The sequence below is a fragment of the Cyphellophora attinorum genome, assembly GCF_001299255.1.
Source record: "Cyphellophora attinorum strain CBS 131958 chromosome Unknown Contig52, whole genome shotgun sequence".
NCBI lineage: Eukaryota > Fungi > Ascomycota > Eurotiomycetes > Chaetothyriales > Cyphellophoraceae > Cyphellophora > Cyphellophora attinorum.
This window is the reverse complement of record NW_017253280.1, coordinates 43987-61212: the sequence shown is the minus strand read 5'-3', so window position 1 is coordinate 61212 and position 17226 is coordinate 43987. Positions and strand designations below refer to the sequence as shown.

At 54.7% G+C, this 17226-nt stretch overlaps 6 protein-coding genes across 6 annotated transcripts; 3 read left to right on the top strand and 3 right to left on the bottom strand.

Annotated features, from left to right (window-relative positions):
* Nucleotides 1–594: 594 nt before the first annotated feature.
* On the top strand, nt 595–2047 carry AB675_9440 (putative GTP cyclohydrolase-2; the record flags this gene model as incomplete). Its single annotated transcript, XM_018149973.1, has 2 exons — nt 595–762; nt 785–2047. 2 exons carry the CDS (start codon nt 595–597, stop codon nt 2045–2047), a joined length of 1431 nt encoding a protein of 476 aa, XP_017994684.1.
* A 598-nt stretch (nt 2048–2645) lies between these two features.
* Nucleotides 2646–3713, bottom strand: AB675_9439 (uncharacterized protein; the record flags this gene model as incomplete). The annotated part of the gene is made up of 1 exon (XM_018149971.1): nt 2646–3713. The coding sequence occupies one exon, from the start codon at nt 3711–3713 to the stop codon at nt 2646–2648; it is 1068 nt and encodes a 355-aa protein (XP_017994678.1).
* Nucleotides 3714–4365: 652 nt separating this feature from the next.
* On the top strand, nt 4366–10251 carry AB675_9438 (SET domain-containing protein; the record flags this gene model as incomplete). Its single annotated transcript, XM_018149970.1, has 7 exons — nt 4366–6074; nt 6783–7003; nt 7067–7288; nt 7399–7584; nt 7634–7977; nt 8027–8683; nt 9253–10251. 7 exons carry the CDS (start codon nt 4366–4368, stop codon nt 10249–10251), a joined length of 4338 nt encoding a protein of 1445 aa, XP_017994672.1.
* A 187-nt stretch (nt 10252–10438) lies between these two features.
* Nucleotides 10439–12111, bottom strand: AB675_9437 (UDP-glucose 6-dehydrogenase 1; the record flags this gene model as incomplete). The annotated part of the gene is made up of 4 exons (XM_018149969.1): nt 10439–10577; nt 10634–10840; nt 10912–11993; nt 12043–12111. 4 exons carry the CDS (start codon nt 12109–12111, stop codon nt 10439–10441), a joined length of 1497 nt encoding a protein of 498 aa, XP_017994668.1.
* Nucleotides 12112–13543: 1432 nt separating this feature from the next.
* AB675_9436 (putative sugar phosphate/phosphate translocator) lies at nt 13544–14800 on the top strand (the record flags this gene model as incomplete). The annotated part of the gene is made up of 2 exons (XM_018149968.1): nt 13544–13780; nt 13907–14800. 2 exons carry the CDS (start codon nt 13544–13546, stop codon nt 14798–14800), a joined length of 1131 nt encoding a protein of 376 aa, XP_017994690.1.
* Nucleotides 14801–15140: 340 nt separating this feature from the next.
* AB675_9435 (uncharacterized protein) lies at nt 15141–16703 on the bottom strand (the record flags this gene model as incomplete). Its single annotated transcript, XM_018149967.1, has 1 exon — nt 15141–16703. One exon carries the CDS (start codon nt 16701–16703, stop codon nt 15141–15143), a length of 1563 nt encoding a protein of 520 aa, XP_017994677.1.
* Between the last annotated feature and the right edge of the window lie 523 nt (nt 16704–17226).

Below are 17226 nucleotides of genomic sequence, written 5' to 3'. Positions count from 1 at the left end.
AAAACAGCTTCCGAATGTAGGTACTTGGTTCAGACGATCTTAGCCTGTCTCTATGAAATACTGTAGCTATTAGTCTGGAGAGGCCTCACCTTGCTCATGTAAACAGAGGTGCCCCCTAAAACTGACGCTGCGGTATTGATCTTGTGGTTATAAATGTATTGCGGAACTGAGGCGGGTGTGTGGGCCGAGGCATGTCCGTCGTAGTGGGGGTTTCTAGGCGGGCTCGGATCGAAGGCGCTGGAACTCGAGCATTTGCTAGCAAAATGCAGGGTCCTAGGGCACCGAAATGCGGAGGACAGGAACCGACATAATCGGATGACAGAACCGCTTAGGATTTCTTTTCCTTCGTATGATGTACTGGTGCTCATGAAGTGTGTTTTGCCAGCAACAGCCTCTACGCAGGCTCGCGGCCTCGATCTGATGTGCTGATCTAACTACTCGAACTTGAACCTTGACCTTTGCCAGCGACATCCGCAACATCAGTATTCTGCTACCCGGGCGATGGCAATGCTATTGCACTGAGACCAGCCTATCCACCTGCACTATACAGCCAAATTGCAAAGCAGGAGCGACGGTGCCTGCTCTCTTTCCACAATGGCGACACACACTACAGCCGACCTCCCACCACACCACTCCCCCGACCTACCCCCCACCACGCCTCTCGCCGCCCCAGTCGCCGCCCGCCCCTCCTCAACCTACTTCAAAGAATGGACCGACCTCCAGCCCTCCGGCCCACAAACCCCCGCCGTCCCAGGCTCCTCAGTCCGCAGTTCACTCCACCCAGCACACCGGCGCCTCCACTCCGTCCCGCCACCTCACCAAATCGCCCAAATCCACACCCGTCGATACCTCCCTCGACCCGCCGACTCTCAAACAACCGCGCCTCGTCCCCCGCCTGCCGAAAGTAGAGTGTGTGGTCAGAGCAAGGATACCAACTACGTCCGGCGCGGAGATGTTCCTGCACCTATACCAGAACGACAGCGATGATAAAGAGCACTTGGCAATTGTGTTCGGCGGAAGGATACGCTCTAAGAGTTTGGATCGCGAGCGGGAGGGGGAGAGCGAGATGGATCGCATGATTCGAGGTGCTTATGTAGGCAGATTGACGCCTGGGAGGACGAGTTCGAGGGTTGATGCTGATTCTAAACGATGGAGGCCAGCTGGAGCGAAGCGGCAGAGGAGTGGGACGGGAAGGTCGGCGTTGAGGAATGTTGAGACGCCGGAGACGTTGGTGGAGGGAGAGACGTTGGAGACCGCGCGGTTGGGTGAGCAGGCGGGAACGGGCAATGTGGGTTCTATGCAAAGGGCACCACCGGCCTCAGCGACGTCACAGCTCGAAGACGGAATCTCATCTCTTTCCCTCGACCACAACGACACCACCACCACAACAACAAACGCGCACAATACCACGACACCACGCTCAAAAGCGCCCCTCGTCCGCATCCACTCCGAATGCTACACCGGCGAAACCGCCTGGTCCGCCCGCTGCGACTGCGGCGAGCAGCTCGACGAAGCCGCCCGCTTGATGTCGCTGCCATCTTCCTCGGATCCCAACGACGATGAGGCTGCTGGCGGAGTGATAGTCTACCTCCGCCAAGAAGGTCGGGGCATCGGCCTCGCGTCGAAATTGAAAGCGTATAACTTGCAGGATCTGGGGAATGATACAGTCGAGGCAAATTTGTTGTTGCGGCATCCGGCGGATGCAAGGACGTATGGGCTTGCGACTGCTATCCTGTGTGATTTGGGGCTGGGCTATCACTCTCCGAGCACTGAGGATGGTCCGCAGCTACACCAGTCGGCGGAGTCAATGGAGCGGGAGCAACGAGAAGGCGAACAAGCCCGAGAGCGCGGCATCAGGTTATTGACCAACAACCCGGATAAGGTGCGTGCGGTGGAGGGGCCGAATAAGGAGGTTAGGGTCAGGGAGAGGGTGGCGATGGTACCGATAGCATGGCGGACGGGAGGGCACAAAGGGGTGAAAGGGGTGGAGATTGAGAAGTATTTGGATACCAAGATTCGGAGTATGGGGCATATGATCCATGAGTAGCGACAGCGCAGAGGAATAGGAGGCGGGCCAGGTAGAGGCGCGTGAGGACATTGCGGATACATGCGACGATTGGAAATATGGATTTGCATGACATGCTGTGGACGGTTGTGTATATGGACCACGATGTGCATACAAGAGAGAAGAGAAGTGGTAGAAAGTATATATTGGCATGATGTTGTACATCGCGTCTGAGCTATATATGCCTTGCATCGGCTCTTGCAAATATCCGCGAACGCCTCACTTCCCACCGCGCGAGAGGAGGAGGCCTCTCGTGCCCAATCTGGCTAGAATGTCTTTCTACTTTCCTTGCCGTGTGCTTGGTGGCCCGGGGTTTATGGAGGCATTCCATTTCTCAGGGCTGTGCGTGTTCTGAGCGCCGGCCTTGGTGTCTCGACGAGCGACGGCAACAAGCACCTGAGTGCTCTTTTGGGATGAACAGCTGCCACGGAAGGCATAGCATCATTCAGTGTTCATACATTCTACCTCCGATTGCCGTAGGCACGTCCAATCCGAAAAAGGGTCTGGCGGTCCGCTTGCCCGCCCGCCATATCAGTATACTGTGTACGGATCGTCCATGACTAGGTAATTAGAAACCAGATCAAACAGGCATTCCAGCCGGCGCGTTAGCCTCAGCAGCATTCTGCTCGGCCCGCTTCCTGATCGCCTCCAGCGTCGCCTCTTGGTTCTTCTTGATCGCCAGCCGCTCGTAGAACGCTGCTCGATCGACCACGGCCCGCTTCTCCTTCTCTTGGAATGCTTCCCTCATCTTCCTGTCCTCTGCGTTCGTGACTTCCTTCGCGCCGGTGCGGTTCTTGAACCAGTTGAAAATCCATACGTCTTCGCGGTCGTTGACGGGGAGTTGGATTTTGCGTGTGTAGGTTGGGTTGGTGGTGGGATAGCGGCCTCTGTCGTCGGGTTTGACGCGGACGCGGTAGGTTGGGGGCGGCTTGCGGCCTTCGGGGATCTTGAGGGTGGGAATGGCGGTTGCGATTTTGGAGGCGAGGTCGGCGTAGGCTTTTTCTTCTTGTGGGGAGGAGAAGGGTTTCTCTTGGGGGGTTTTGGTCTGGTCCTTCGATGTTGAGAGCCCTGTCGTGGGATCTACTGCGGCTTCTATTGCGGAAGCTGTATCGATCGCAGTCCCTGCTATGGAGTCTGGTGCGGTCTCTGGTGGTGTTTTCGCTGCCGTATCTGCTGCGGCTTCTGTCACCTCCTGTGTTGATGACTCCGCCTCGAGCTCTTCTAACGCTGCTTGTTCTGCCTTGGCTGCTGAATCGAGGTACGCCGTCGCGGCAGATCTGGAACTTTTGGCGGCTTCCCCGACATTCTTCCTCGGGAACTCCAGAGCTAGCAGAGCTGCGGGATCCTTGGACTCGAACTCGAGCTCGATCTGATTGGGATGCCTCGCGCTCCTTTGTACGTCGATTTTCAGAGTCGGGTTGTGGTATTTTAACCGTGGAAGGTAGAATTTGGCAAAGTTGTATGCGCCCTGGACTCTCCTCCTCGTTGCCTCATCTTGAAACTCCGCTGACGTGACTTTGCGGTATCGCACAAGTACGCTGGTCAGTTGTGCCTTTGCGTCTGCGGGTAGTATGAGTGCACCGATGCCTGAGCGGATGTCGAGAAGTTTGGGTCGGAAGACTGCCGCTCGTCGCGCGATGTGCACCATCGTCGACGACTCTGGGAGTGAAACGTTCTGAGCTTTGGCAGAGAAGCCGATGAGCTCCGCAGGATCTTCCGCTCCCGGTTTGACTGTTGAACGAGTGACTGGCCTGATGCGATGTGGTTATGTCCCAGCTACGTCTCCAGAACGGTTCCCGGTGGCCATCGACGTGCCCAGGTGCTGTATTTCTGGTAATTTTCGAACGTATCTTCATACGCGCCAACTTCAAACAAGCTAGGCGTACGAAGCCTAAAATCACCTTCCACCTGGGCAAAGATGACGCCACTTCATCCCACGACATTCGAGTGCGCCCACTCCCGCCCACCATCATGGCAATCTTTGAAGATTCTCGATCTCCCTCCCATGATCTCCGCTGTCAAGATGCTACTCTCGTATCCCGTACTGCAGGGCACACCGCTTGTGTGGTCCTACTCGTCGCTTATTTTGCCTCTCGTCTGGACGGGAGGCTCGTGACATCGCTGCAATGCAGGCATGATAAGGACAACGGAGTCGTTTGAGACCTAAGTTGTGCTTTTCCTGGTTTTTAGGACTCGCATCCGGTTTCGAAGACATATGGTACACCAGGTCACCTTCGCAGTAACCCAGCCAGCGTACGCGGACGGTCCGTTGTAGCGTCTCTCCCCTTGGACCAGACAGCATGGCGGCCAACATGGAGGCCTTCCGGGACGGTCTCATCACCAAGATAGACTCAATCATCGCTGAGCTGGAACCTGATCAGATCAGCCATACAGAAACGCAGATTCAGATTGAGGCCACCGTGATACCTCGGCGTCACACACGCCAAATTCGTCGGAAGACCTTCGTCCTAGGGACTCTCGATGTCGGCCAGTGGCAATCATCCTCGCCCAGCCGCACATCTCAGTCCACGAGTCCGTTTCTGTCCCGAGTGACTACGTCGCCTGTTACCAGCCGACAGAGCGAAGGGAAACAGGTGCTGATATCGACCACGATTCCTGGTCCCGAAGGCAACGACTCTGTCGCACCTGCTACTGCCAACGTGAACGCCAACGAAGGACGAGCTCGCCGTAAAGCCGTGGGCGGACTCCACATCAGCGGCACCACACCGCAACGGACACCTTCGCCGGAAGGGACTCGGCAACTTCAAACAGATCAGCGAAACTTTCCGAAACGTCGCAAGATTGACGATGGCCCAGCAAAGCTGCAACCATCTACAGTGGACAAGCTCATCGAGGGTATCTGGGAACAGATCCATACACCCAACATTCTCGTCATCCCGCCTGATATCTCGGACATCATACGTCCTTTGCAACCTGCAGCAAACCTCTCGCTGAACTTCACAGACGTCAGCCGTCGATGTCGTATCTTGACCGGAATCAGTCGGACAGCACGATCCATCGAAGTCATGATGCAGGCACATTGGGTTGACTGCTTCTTTGCACGTATTGACTCCATGAAGGAGCAAAGACCAGACCTTCGTCTACACGAGCACAAGAAGCTTGTCATGACAGAAGCATGTGCTACTTTTGAATGGTCTGAGAAAGACCTCCGGAATCGCATGGGCATCTGGAAGGGCTACCGCGAGATCAAAGATGTTGCAGGTTGGACGGCACTCACGTTTGCGGGACCTGGCATCTATCGCTTCTGCAAGTACAGAATGGGCTTTGACGACGATGCGCTGGCCAAGCTGCGATCCATGAAATCTCGGTTCGAAGTGGCTGCCGATACGCTGCAGCCACAGTGGCGGCAGACACTCAGCCTTGTCGGCGTCTCTACACAGCGGACGTATCGCGGCCATCCTCATGACTGGGTTGTCTCGAAGAAGAAAGATCCCGTGCCTCTATCTTGGACGTATCGTCATCAGCAACGCCCATTCGTCTTCGAGCAGATCCGGGCGTCGGTCGTCGATCAAGAGAAATGGGGCGAGTACGATCCACGAAGGGTCGAGAGCGGACCATTCTACCTATGCACACTGTGTTCGAAGCCTCAATCCGAACTCACCGAGAAGAATGAGTGCGAGTGCTTCGCCGACCTCTTCGGTCCCAATGCGAACGCGCTCTGCCCAGTGCAAGTCATCAACAACGACGACGGTCGAAACAACGGCTTGATTGCATGCTGCACGTTCGATCGCGGCTCGCCGATCGGCGAGTTCGTCGGCTTGGTGACGAAAGATCTGCAGGACGTCGATGTGGTCCAGGGACAGGGTCTAGCTGGTGTCGACTACCAGATCTTCCAGGGCCGAATGGGGAACTATACACGGTTCATAAATCATAGCTGCAATCCGAACAGTCAGCTGGAGCAGTTCACCTGGCTTGGTGTTCAAAGGACGGTTGTGGTGTCGAAGGGTGTAGCTGCGGGTAAGGAGGTTACGATGGACTACTCGAGTCGGTACTGGAGGCGACTTGATAAGTCGTGTTTGTGTGGAGAGCCGTGTTGTCGATACAGAGATCGTTGATCGCGGCATCAGACTTCGTTAGGCTAGCGAGCTGCTGATTTGGGCGTCGTGGCGTGATGCGTCGTGGTCAACATGAACGGTTACAACAGAGAAGAATTGAGCACAGTTTAAGAGCCTTGTCACTGGATTTCCTAACACCTTCGAGCTTATGAGTCACCACATCAATCATTTAGACTGTGCGAAGCCCTGGAATGGGCTCAGCGAGCGCAGCCCGTTAGTAAATTCCCCAGGTAACCAGGACCACTGCCGATCAGTCGAATCCAGCATTATCGAAGGGAAGGGACGCACTTCCTTCATTCACGATATCTTGACTTCCACTTGACCGCAACCTCTGACAGGCACCTTCCTTGGCATGCGACACTTCACTTACTCGAGAAATGCAGTCACTCACGAGGAAGGAATACTATATCTTCAGACAACTTCTGCAACCTCAACAACGCAACATAACTTTCTCTCTCTTCTGCTGACCACTGGCACAATCTTTTTTCCTGCACCGCCCGAAAGATGTCTCGCACGGAAGCTCGCTACCGTCATCGAACATATCGTGAGTAAGTAAATCTGTCAATTCATGTGCTTTGACGTTGATCCCACGACGATACGTTCACCGATGGCAAAAAGGCTTGCGCTGACATATGTTTTAGCGTCGACGAGGACAAGAAGGTCGACAATGCGCAAGCGTCTACCCTCAGCAGCGAGCTCCTAGGCCACATAGGCGTCTCGTCCTTCATCATAGGCACTTTCTTTCCGCACATCGCGAAATGGCTCGCAAAGCATCCCAGGCTCGTCCGCTGTCTATCGGTTCCATTCGCTCTGTGGCTGGGGTACGAATTTCTAGTCGGCAAGGCGGCCTCTATATGGGCGAGTAAGTGCATCCGCCGTTCCAAATGTCTGCAGAGCGCGATAGCTGATCAAGTCATATTGATAGATGTTATGTCAACATGCATGAGCTCCGTCGACATCGTCCCCAACGACACTGCTATGTACAGCGGTCTCGTGACTTTCCTGGCTAGCAAGCGACTCCTCATGAATCAACGCTACATGAGTGCTGTCACTCTCAACTATTTGCGCGGCGAAGCATCCGATGTAGGGATCTACGAAAGTCAAGTTGCCGCTGGCGAAGACATCTTCATCGATGCAAACAATAATTGTATGCCTCTCCATAACGCCAACCACTAATGTCCTTTGGCCCAAAGACCTCCTATGATCGTCCACTCACGCCTTTTCGATGACCACGACCACTGACTTGGCGCCAAACAGTCCAGTTCTCCTGGCACGAGCGCCGGCTCTACTGCCTCACGATCGAGAAATGGCTCACTCGGCAACTGCCCCAGAGAATGACTATCTGGACCTTCGGGTTCTCGCCTGATCCGATCATCAAGCTGCTACGTCAAGCATACATCGATCGAGAGCTTAAGAACGGCAAAGTGATGACACAGATCATGGGTAAGAAACATTTTCTGACCTGGCCGAGCAAAATCGCTGATGTAGACAGCCCAAAATTGTGGTTCATGGTCCCAGCGCGGAACTAAACCAATACGTCCACTCAGCAGCGTCTGTCTTGCTGATGGCCTGATTAAGAGTGTGATCGACGATGTCGCCGCATATCTTGACCCTGAGACAGCTCAATGGTTCAGATACCGCTCAATTCCTTATCGTCGCGGATACCTCTTTCATGGTCTGCCGGGCACAGGCAAGACCAGTCTTGCTATGGCTATCGCAGGGCGCTTTGGCAAGCAGATCCATGTCCTCTCACTTCTTGACCAAGGCGTTACCGACTACTATCTGCCTTATCTCTTCCGCTCGGTCGGCAAAGGCGACATCATCCTTCTAGAAGACGTCGACTGCGCAGGTCTAGGCCGCAAGTCCAGTGAGCTCGGCACTATAGGCGAAGCGAAAAATCCTGCTCTCCGGACCTCCGCTGTCACACCTCTTGAATGTTATCGACGGCGCCAGTGCTCCAGAAGGTCATGTCCTCATCATGACCACCAACGAACCAGACAGTCTCGACGACGCTCTGATTCGTCCTGGACGAATCGACATGAAGGTGCCATTCACTTGCGCTGATCAGAGCCAGATTCGCCGGATCTTCCTCAACATGTATGCGTCAGAAAGTGCTGTGGAGGTTGCGGGAGGAAACCGCTATACAAATGGCAATGGCGAGTCGATCATCCAAGGCACGGACGGCACATTCGACAAACCCGCTAGCAAAACAGACTCTGGCTCCAGCACCGTTCTCGATGAGGACGACGAAGCAGGTGCAAAGGCCGAGGACCATCAGAACATGCACCTCACCGAGATTGAGCGTTTAGCTGAGCTGTTCTCTACAAAAGTGCCGGAGGGATCTTTCACAATGGCGCAGCTCCAGGGCTTTCTGCTCTATCACCGGGGCCTTCCGCACCGTGCGCTTGAGGAAGTGGAACGGTGGGTGGAGAAAAGCTTACAGGAGGCGCACGTCAAGGAGCAGATCAAGAAGTCGAAGAATCCAGGGACGAGTCAGGGGGCGGAGGATCAGCGTGTGGAAGCTGAGGAGAAGTCAGAGAAGGTTGAAACGCAGTGAGGGGACTGATCGAAAGGCGCATTCGCGGATCGTCTCACTCCCCGCTGTTTCCGACTGTGGAAGTTCAAGTCCTCGACCGCGACATTTTCAGCGCCTGAAGAAGTGTGCATTCACGTAGATGCCGTTCTGAGGCAGATATCTGCTGATTTGAGCATTGAGAACTGCGCTAGAGCTGAAAGTCGAGCCACCGTCAGGACCGAAATGGTATCCCTTTCAAGCCGGCGGCGGGCCTCCAATGGGCTGCACGTTGTTAGTGGTTCAGCGGCTCTCGACCATCACATGAAATCTGCTATCAACAAAGTGTCACCGTATGTAGTATCGCTGGTAGAAACTGGAACATCTGGCGAGGTCAAAGTTCTGATAAAGGTGGGATGCAACTACGGAATAAAATTGCACGAACGTCAGCCTCGGGACGGAGCCACCTCGTCGCTAGGAACAAGGCAACGACGCCATTTGACTTCAATGTTTGCCTTCTTTCATTCTGTCATCTCCATGTTTCCCTAGTCCGAATAGTACCAAACACTTGACAATGGCCTCTACATACAGTTACAAAGGACCGACGAAGCCAAGTCCCCCACCATCAACAGCAGACCCAGCAACCCGCACAGCATACCACATCGCCAACCCACCCCCACCCCCCAGTCCCCGCCTACCTCTCCACCACCACCACCAGTACCTCGCCCCTCAAAGTTGATTCGGAGCTCTACACCAGAATCCAGTCCTCGCCGCGTGCTTCCGCGCCAATAACATCATTCACCCTCCCCATCCGCTCCGGCCGCGCCTTCCCCGTCCCCGCCGGCCACATCTTCCGCATCAGCACCCCCGAGGGCCCGCAAGTTGGCGATCTCAACATCTGGAGCTTACACAACCCGCGCGAGCGGTTTTGGGCGAGCCGGACACGACAATTGCATGCTAGTCACCTGACCACAGGGGATCGACTATGGTCGAACCTGCCGTACTTGCGTCCGCTGGCGACGATCATCGCGGATTCGTTGGGGTGGTACGGCGACGACGGCAGCGGGACTGGGCAGGAGGAGGACGGCAAGAGGGGCTTTGGCGGGCGATGTCACGATTTACTCGGCACGCGATGCGATCCGTACGTCAATGTGCTTCTGAGCGGCGAAGCCGGTAGCTATGACTATCACTGCCACTCGAATCTTACGCGGGCGGTGCTTCCCTTCGGCCTCAACGAGAGCGACGTGCACGACGTGCTGAATATATTCCAGATCACGGGGTTGAATAGCGAGGGGAGGTATTTCATGCAGCCTAGTCCCGCGCAGAGGGGGGATTATATTGAGTTCTTGGCGGAGACGGATCTGTTGGTTGCGTTGAGTACGTGTCCTGGTGGGGATTTGAGTGTGTGGGGATTCGGACAGGATGAGGCCATGCGGGAGATTTGTCGGCCGTTGAAGGTGGAAGTGTGGGCGTTGGAAGATGGGGGTTTTTTGGAGAGGGAGGGCTGGAGGGAGAGTCGGGTTGTTAGGGGGTATAAGGGGAATCATGGGATGAGTGTGCCCTTAGGTGAGTCTCAAGCATCGACGAGGGCTGTATGAATCTCTCTGAAAGAGACCGCGTTTTCGAGCACGTGGAAGGAAAAGTGACGCTAGCGGGAGCGACTTTTGGGTATATACACGCATGTAGAGTGTCGTACCTGTCGCCATATCGCACACTGCGCTCAACCTATTAGTCTCCAGCGATAGAGGCCTCTCATCACTACTCCGAAATGCTACGCCCAAAGCCTTACTTGGCCATCGCAATGCTCGCTGCCGAAGCCACACCAATCGCCTCCACCTGGAACCCCAACTGCTCCAACGCGCCGACGTCGATCGTATTCCTCCCATCGAAGACATACATTGGCTTGTCCATTATGTTCGCCACCCTGGACCAATCAATCTTGTCAGTCTTAGAATGCGAGCTTGAAAATCCCTTCGTAACATCATTGTATGAGCTGCTGGTCGACAGGGTCCCATTCGTGCCGTTCGTCTCCGAGGCGATGTGGCCATTGAGCCATTGAGCTGCTTATTGGTGACGTTCAGCAGCGGATTCGCCGAGGACGGGCCAACTTTCACGTTTTTGTTGCTAAACATGTCCCACTCCGTCAGTATCACAACGCCGTGTGCGTCCTGGCATGCGTCGTACGGACTGTCGCATATAGTGACTCGATCATCGTCCATCGTAAGTCGTAGATCAGACATTATCTGCTCCGGTCGCACTTGTGGTCGAAGATGTGAATGGTGGCGTTCTCTGCCAATAGCGCCGTAACCACATCAATCGCGGCAGACTCGCGAGTATCGCCTGTGTCCTTCTTGTATGCAAATCCCAGAATAGCAATCTTCTTTTGGTACAGGGTGCTGTGCATCGCTTTCACGATTCGTCGCACAAATCTATCCTTCTGATATTCGTTGATGGCGATGACTGAATGCCAATAAGCCGCGACCTCTGGTAAGTTTAAGCTTTCCGAGATGTATACGAGGTTCAAAATGTCCTTCTTGAAGCAGCTCCCGCCAAAGCCGACGGAAGCATTCATCATCTTGGGTCCGATCCTGCTGTCGAGGCCGACCGCATATGCCACGTCTTGGATGTTCGCTGACACTGCTTCACATATCGAGGAAAAAGCATTAATGCTGGAGATGCGCTGGGCGAGCATAGCATTCGCCGCGAGTTTGGCTAGTTCTGAGGACCATAGGTTCATCGTTATGAGCTTTTCGCGAGGTATCCAGTTGGCATAGACGTCCACAAGCGACTCTGCTGCCGAATAGCCGGCCTCAGTGTCCAAGCTCCCGATCAGAATACGGTCTGGGTGTAGTAAATTCTTGATGGCCGTGCCCTCAGCCAGGAATTCCGGGTTTGACAAGACTTCGAAATGTACCCCAGGTTGCGCATTGGCCATGAGGATTTCTCTCATGCTTTCAGCGGTGCCACAGGGGACTGTGCTTTTCTCAACCACAATTGTGTCTTTTTCTGCCGCCTTTGCGACTCGTCGAGTCGCCGCTTCGAGCCATCCCAAATCTGAGGCCTTGCCGGCGCCCAGACCGGTCCTTTTCGTAGGAGTGTTCACGCCGATGAAGACGACATCGGCCTCCCTGATCTTTTCATCGATCTTGGTGGAGAAGAAGAGGTTCGGTCTTCGCGTTTCGGTACCGTCGCGGGCTGGCTTGACGAGTTGATAGAGGTTTGGCTCGTACACTGGCAGCGTCTCTGAATTCCATGCTTCTATCCGGCGAGCATCAATGTCGACGACGGTTACATTGAGATGTGGTGCCTTGTTGGCAATGACAGCAGCGCTGGGGCCACCCTATACACGTCAGTGGGTGGGCGCGGCTATCGGCGCATTGAGATCCTACGACGTAGCCAGCCCCAATGCAGCATATATTTTTCACCTCCCGTTTCCTCTTCAACGATGGCTGGGTCATGTCGGCCCTTGGAGTCAAGAAGGATGCTGAAGGATCGTGTTGTGACAGATCATCAGTCTTCGCTACTTCCCCAGCTCGAGCAAAAACAACAGCGGCATTCGTCCGTAGTGCACTCCGGGAATCTTTTGTGAAGATTTGCGGGCCCGAGTCTCGGTTTGCTCAAGGCACCTGCAGGGTAGCAGGGATCGCGCACGTTTAAGCAGCCAACCGCTCAGTGGTGGAGCTGGCTTATGCTGCCCGCGATAGCCAAGCGATGGGGATTCAGCGACTGGCAAGTCTCGTCCGCAGACGGGAAAGGTGCTGAGGCCGCTCTCTGGCTGATAAAGACAGCAGAGAGTGCCTTGGACGAGTTTGTACCTACTCCTCGTTTGTCAAAGCCAACGTTCCAGAAATACACCCGCGAAGTGATCATCATGATGTGCTTTCAGCTTAACGAAAAGACCTTGAATGATCGCCCGCAAGTTGCAACCAAGAATTTTTAGCAGCGGCAGGTGCGTCACTGGAGGGTTGCTGCCGGAAGTTGTTGGGGCTTTGGGACTCTCGAAGTCACCTTGGCAGGGGAAGTCCGGGCAAAGAAATGTAAAGATGCTACCAAACAGGCGATCAAACGGACCCAAAGAACTCCTTGGCCCTGTAATTTCCTCGTGTTCTACGTCTGTATTTGCTGCTGTAACGGAAAACAATTCTTTTGCGTGCACAGTCCTTGCAATCCAAGAGATTGCTGTCATTAGCCGCTTACGTGGCCGTTCTCTTGGCCGTCTGTTGGCGACTGGGGTCGAACATTGCTTCTGCCCTATCGCACGCGCATGTAAGCTGACTCTAGCCTGCTCTTCCCTGGACCATAGGCGCGACACGGATAATGAACCCCCCTTTGTTACACGCACTGGACGTCAAGGAAAGTCATCGATAATGATGGGACCAGTCCAGCATGAAAATTGTGAATTGTATTGCTCTCTTGCTCGGGTCAGCTGCCGATATCCATGTTCTCAGGATAATACCAAGGTCTTAGCTCGCTCGATTCCGTAGCCACTGCGATTCAACCGACCACTCGTCCTGATTACTGCCGGCAAAGGAGGAACTGGCGTTTTAATGCATGAATGTTAATGATCCTTTGGACTCAGTTTGCACAGCAAACACTTCACCTCAGCATCTCTCGTTATTCTACCTTCGCTTGACAAGATCTCACGTCGCTCCTTGCAACTGCTGCATCTGGCATGACGTCGACCATTATCAGGTCTTGATAATCAGTGCTGATAATCATCCACGCTCCGCTGGAAGTTACGGAGATTTACACGTGGAAGCCACACTTATCGCCGGCAGCGATTTCCCTTTCAGCAAGCTATACTGCTTTTGAGTTTGCCAACTTTTCCAAGGGGCGAGGCACGCGACATACTTCACCGCCGCCACCGGTGAACATACGACAACAACGACCATGGCGCCGACGACGGAGGCGTCGCCATATCGCGACAGTAGTATGGACACCGACGACATCGAGCAAGCAGGCCTGCTCGCCTCAGACGCCGAAAAAGGCCAAGCCGATATATCCGGAGCACAGCAACCTCAGCACCATGAAGATACGGTCTCGATGGATAAGAAATTGTGGTACTTACTGGGCTATTTCATTTGCAACATCGGCTTGACGTTATACAACAAAGCCATTCTGGGATCTGTAAGTCATGTCCGACCTCGTGTTCTCGTTTTGCGAGCTGCAAGGAGACCGCAGCGCGCCAATGTGGCCCTCTACCCCAGACGCCACCAACACCAGCACAACAGTCACTGACCTCAACCTCTGCAGTTCAATTTCCCATGGCTCCTCACCGCCCTGCACGCCGGCTGCTCCTCAATAGGCTGCAGCGTAATGCTCCAACTCGGCCACTTCCACTCCTCGAAACTCACCCGCCGCGACAACCTCGCCCTGATCGCCTTCTCGCTCCTCTTCACCATCAACATCGCCATCTCAAACGTCTCCCTCGCCATGGTCTCCGTCCCCTTTCACCAAGTCGTCCGCGCCACCACACCCCTCTTCACCACCCTCCTCTTCCGCATCCTCTACAACCGCACCTTCAGCACAAACACCTACCTATCCCTCCTCCCCATTGTCCTGGGCGTCACCCTCGCCGTATACGGCGACGACTTCCGCTACACCGACCTCGGCTTCATCCTCACCTTCCTAGGCGTCATCCTCGCCGCATTCAAAACAATCGTCACTAACCGCATGATGACCGGCTCCCTCGCCCTCTCCTTCTGGGAGATCTTGTTGCGCATGTCGCCCCTGGCATTCATCCAATCCCTCATCTACGCCTACTTCACCGGCGAGCTCGCCCGCTTCACGCTCTTCCTCCAGAACGACCTCTTCGCGCCGCATCCGGCTGTCTCCGCTACCTCCGCCGCGGCACGAACGACGCCGTTAGGGTTCGTCTTCATCCTCCTAGGGAACGGATTCCTCGCGTTTGCGCTCAACGTCAGCAGCTTCAGCACGAATAAAGTTGCCGGTGCGTTGACAATGACTGTTTGCGCGAATATCAAGCAGTGTCTGACGATCATCCTGGGGATATTGTTGTTCAATGTGCGGCTGAACATGATGAACCTGTGGGGGATACTGATCACGGTGCTCGGAGGAGTGGGGTACAGCATAGTGGAATTGGACAGCAAGAAGCGGAAGAGTGCTCAGTCGACGGGGAAAAGGTGACACACGGCATACATTGTACTTGGCCTATGTGCATAACAAGCTTTGAGTGTACAGAATCTAATTAGCAAGCGATGCATTGCGAGCGGCGTTTTGCGGGCTATACGATATGGCAAGAGCATGTCATATACAGGTTTGCATATTACACATATTTGCTGTAGAGACATATACCAACACCTGCGATTAGCGCGCATGGCTATGGACTGCAGCTTCACTACAAGTTCAACGACTCGTCGAGACTCAAATTGCTTCCATTCCGGTGACACATCCTTCCCTGCACGTCCTCACAAGCAATCCCCAACTCCTTCTCCTCCTCGAGCCAGTGGCTCTCATCAATCGGTCCCTATCCGACGAATTTGCCTCTTAGTCGCTCCTCGTATGCCCCACACAACCCATCTTCCCAGTTCACCCAACCTTTGCGGTTCTTCTTGCTGTACGTCCATCCACCGGCAAGTGGATCGCGCCACTCACCTTCTCTCACGACACCGCGATCGCGCAGCCATTTGAAGATCTCCTCCTGGTACGGCCAGAACCAGTTCCTCGGCCACCAGAGCTCTCGATAGGACTTCTTGCCTGTAAAGTGCAGCACCGGCGCGATTGTCTTGGAGACCGTGTTGGTGGCGAGCGGGACTGTAGCCCAGCTGCGCATTGCCTCGGGGAGTTGTTCGTAGTTGACGTTGCCGCGGTCGCCGTTGCGGGCGAGGGCCATGATTGGGCTCAGGCCGACTAGGTCGGCGGGCATGGTGAAGTGGTGGCTCGGGTTGATTGTCGCGGCGTCGGAGAGGGTATAGCGGCTCGAATAGTTGTGTTGGACCCATGTCATGTAGTCCTCGTAGTAAGCGATGGTTTGCCAGATGTCGGAGGAAAAGTCAAGACCAATGTGAAGTTCGTAGCTCTTGCCTTCTTTCAGCTCGGGTATCTCAAGGCCAGGCGGTGGAGGCGGTGGAGGCTCCGGAGGCTCTTCGCCCTCAGGGACCTCTGGTGGCGGAGGTGGCGGAGGAGGTGGAGGTGGGAGTAGTTTTGCTTCTGTCTCAGAAACGTTGATGCCTCGTGAGCGGTCATACTCCAGCCCGACCAGTCGCCGTGCATAGCTCTGATCCGCCCAGACGTTCGAGAAATAGAACTGATCCGAGTCCGTCGTGTGGTGATCGTGGATCTTAGCCAGTGTTGCAGCGAATACCTCCCTCACTTCTCTTGCTGGCCCCAAGATTGTCCCTGAGTTGAGCCACCGTGCTCGATTATGATCGTGAATACCGTGATCAGTGTCCGGCCCGAAACCTTGCTCAGGCATCCAAGACTCGGGCACTACCCAACACGCAGCACGATTTGGGTCTTCCGGCCAACAGAGCTTGTCCGGCCCAAACAGGACTGTATCGCGGATGTCGTGTCGCTCGACCCCATCGGCACCGTACATTTCCACGTTCTGCTGATGAGCGAAATCGAGGACGTCATAATACCGCTTGATCATGATGTCCGCTGGTAGTTGGAACCACGCATCGAAGCCATCCATCATGAACACTAATTCATCTTGCTGCTCCTCGGGCAAAGATTCGACGTAGCTGAGCACGACCTCGACCTTCTGGAGATGCTGCACGTAGTCGTCCGCATCTTCCACGCCGCCCCAATTGAGTAGGATGGGAGCAGGGTAGCCAAGTACCACAGCGGAGGTCATGAGTTGGCATAGATGATGATTCGTACTTGTCGCTGGTATCAGCATGTGCAGCTTCTTTGGGTCGTACTGCGGCCTGGCTCTCAAGCGTGAAGCTGTGGATCTAATCTGGCCTTTGATGCCCGTCGGCGTGATTGGCGCGTAGAAGACATGGCTGAGCAGAATCAGAACGAATATGCAGCCTGCTACAACTGCAATTCGTAAAGCCCGCTTCTGCGGCAGAGCCAGCACTGTCATCGTCCCAAGCTGCTTGCCGCTGTGTCGTACATCTCCCCAGTCGATGCCGTATGCGCGATGGTGCTGGCTGTGTCGCGTGCTCTCCCTTCTCGAAATACGACGTGATGCTCGTTGATGGGTCTTGCTTGGCAGGGGCCAGAAGGCGACACTCGGTCACGGACTGGTACGACTGAAACTCGAGCACCAGACCCAGAAACGCCAATGTCCAAATTCGTGCCGGAGTCCGTTGATGGAAAAATATCAAATGTGCTGATGTCTCTGATGATTTCGGCGGCTGAATACACAAGATGGCTAAGCTTCTTGGCCGCCTGTAATCGTGGCTTCGGAGCACCAAAAGCCGCCTGTGGCTAGTCAAGACGTTAGGGAAGAATCGAAGTGGTTGGCGAAACTGGAAGTGGATGCGATTATTCCGTAACCCTAATCACTAGCAAGCGCGATCTGCGGGAAGTTTTCAAGCCAAAAGATAAGCTCTTGTCGTCGTTTGAGATGAAAGTTACGACGGACTGCAAACATGCACAGCACG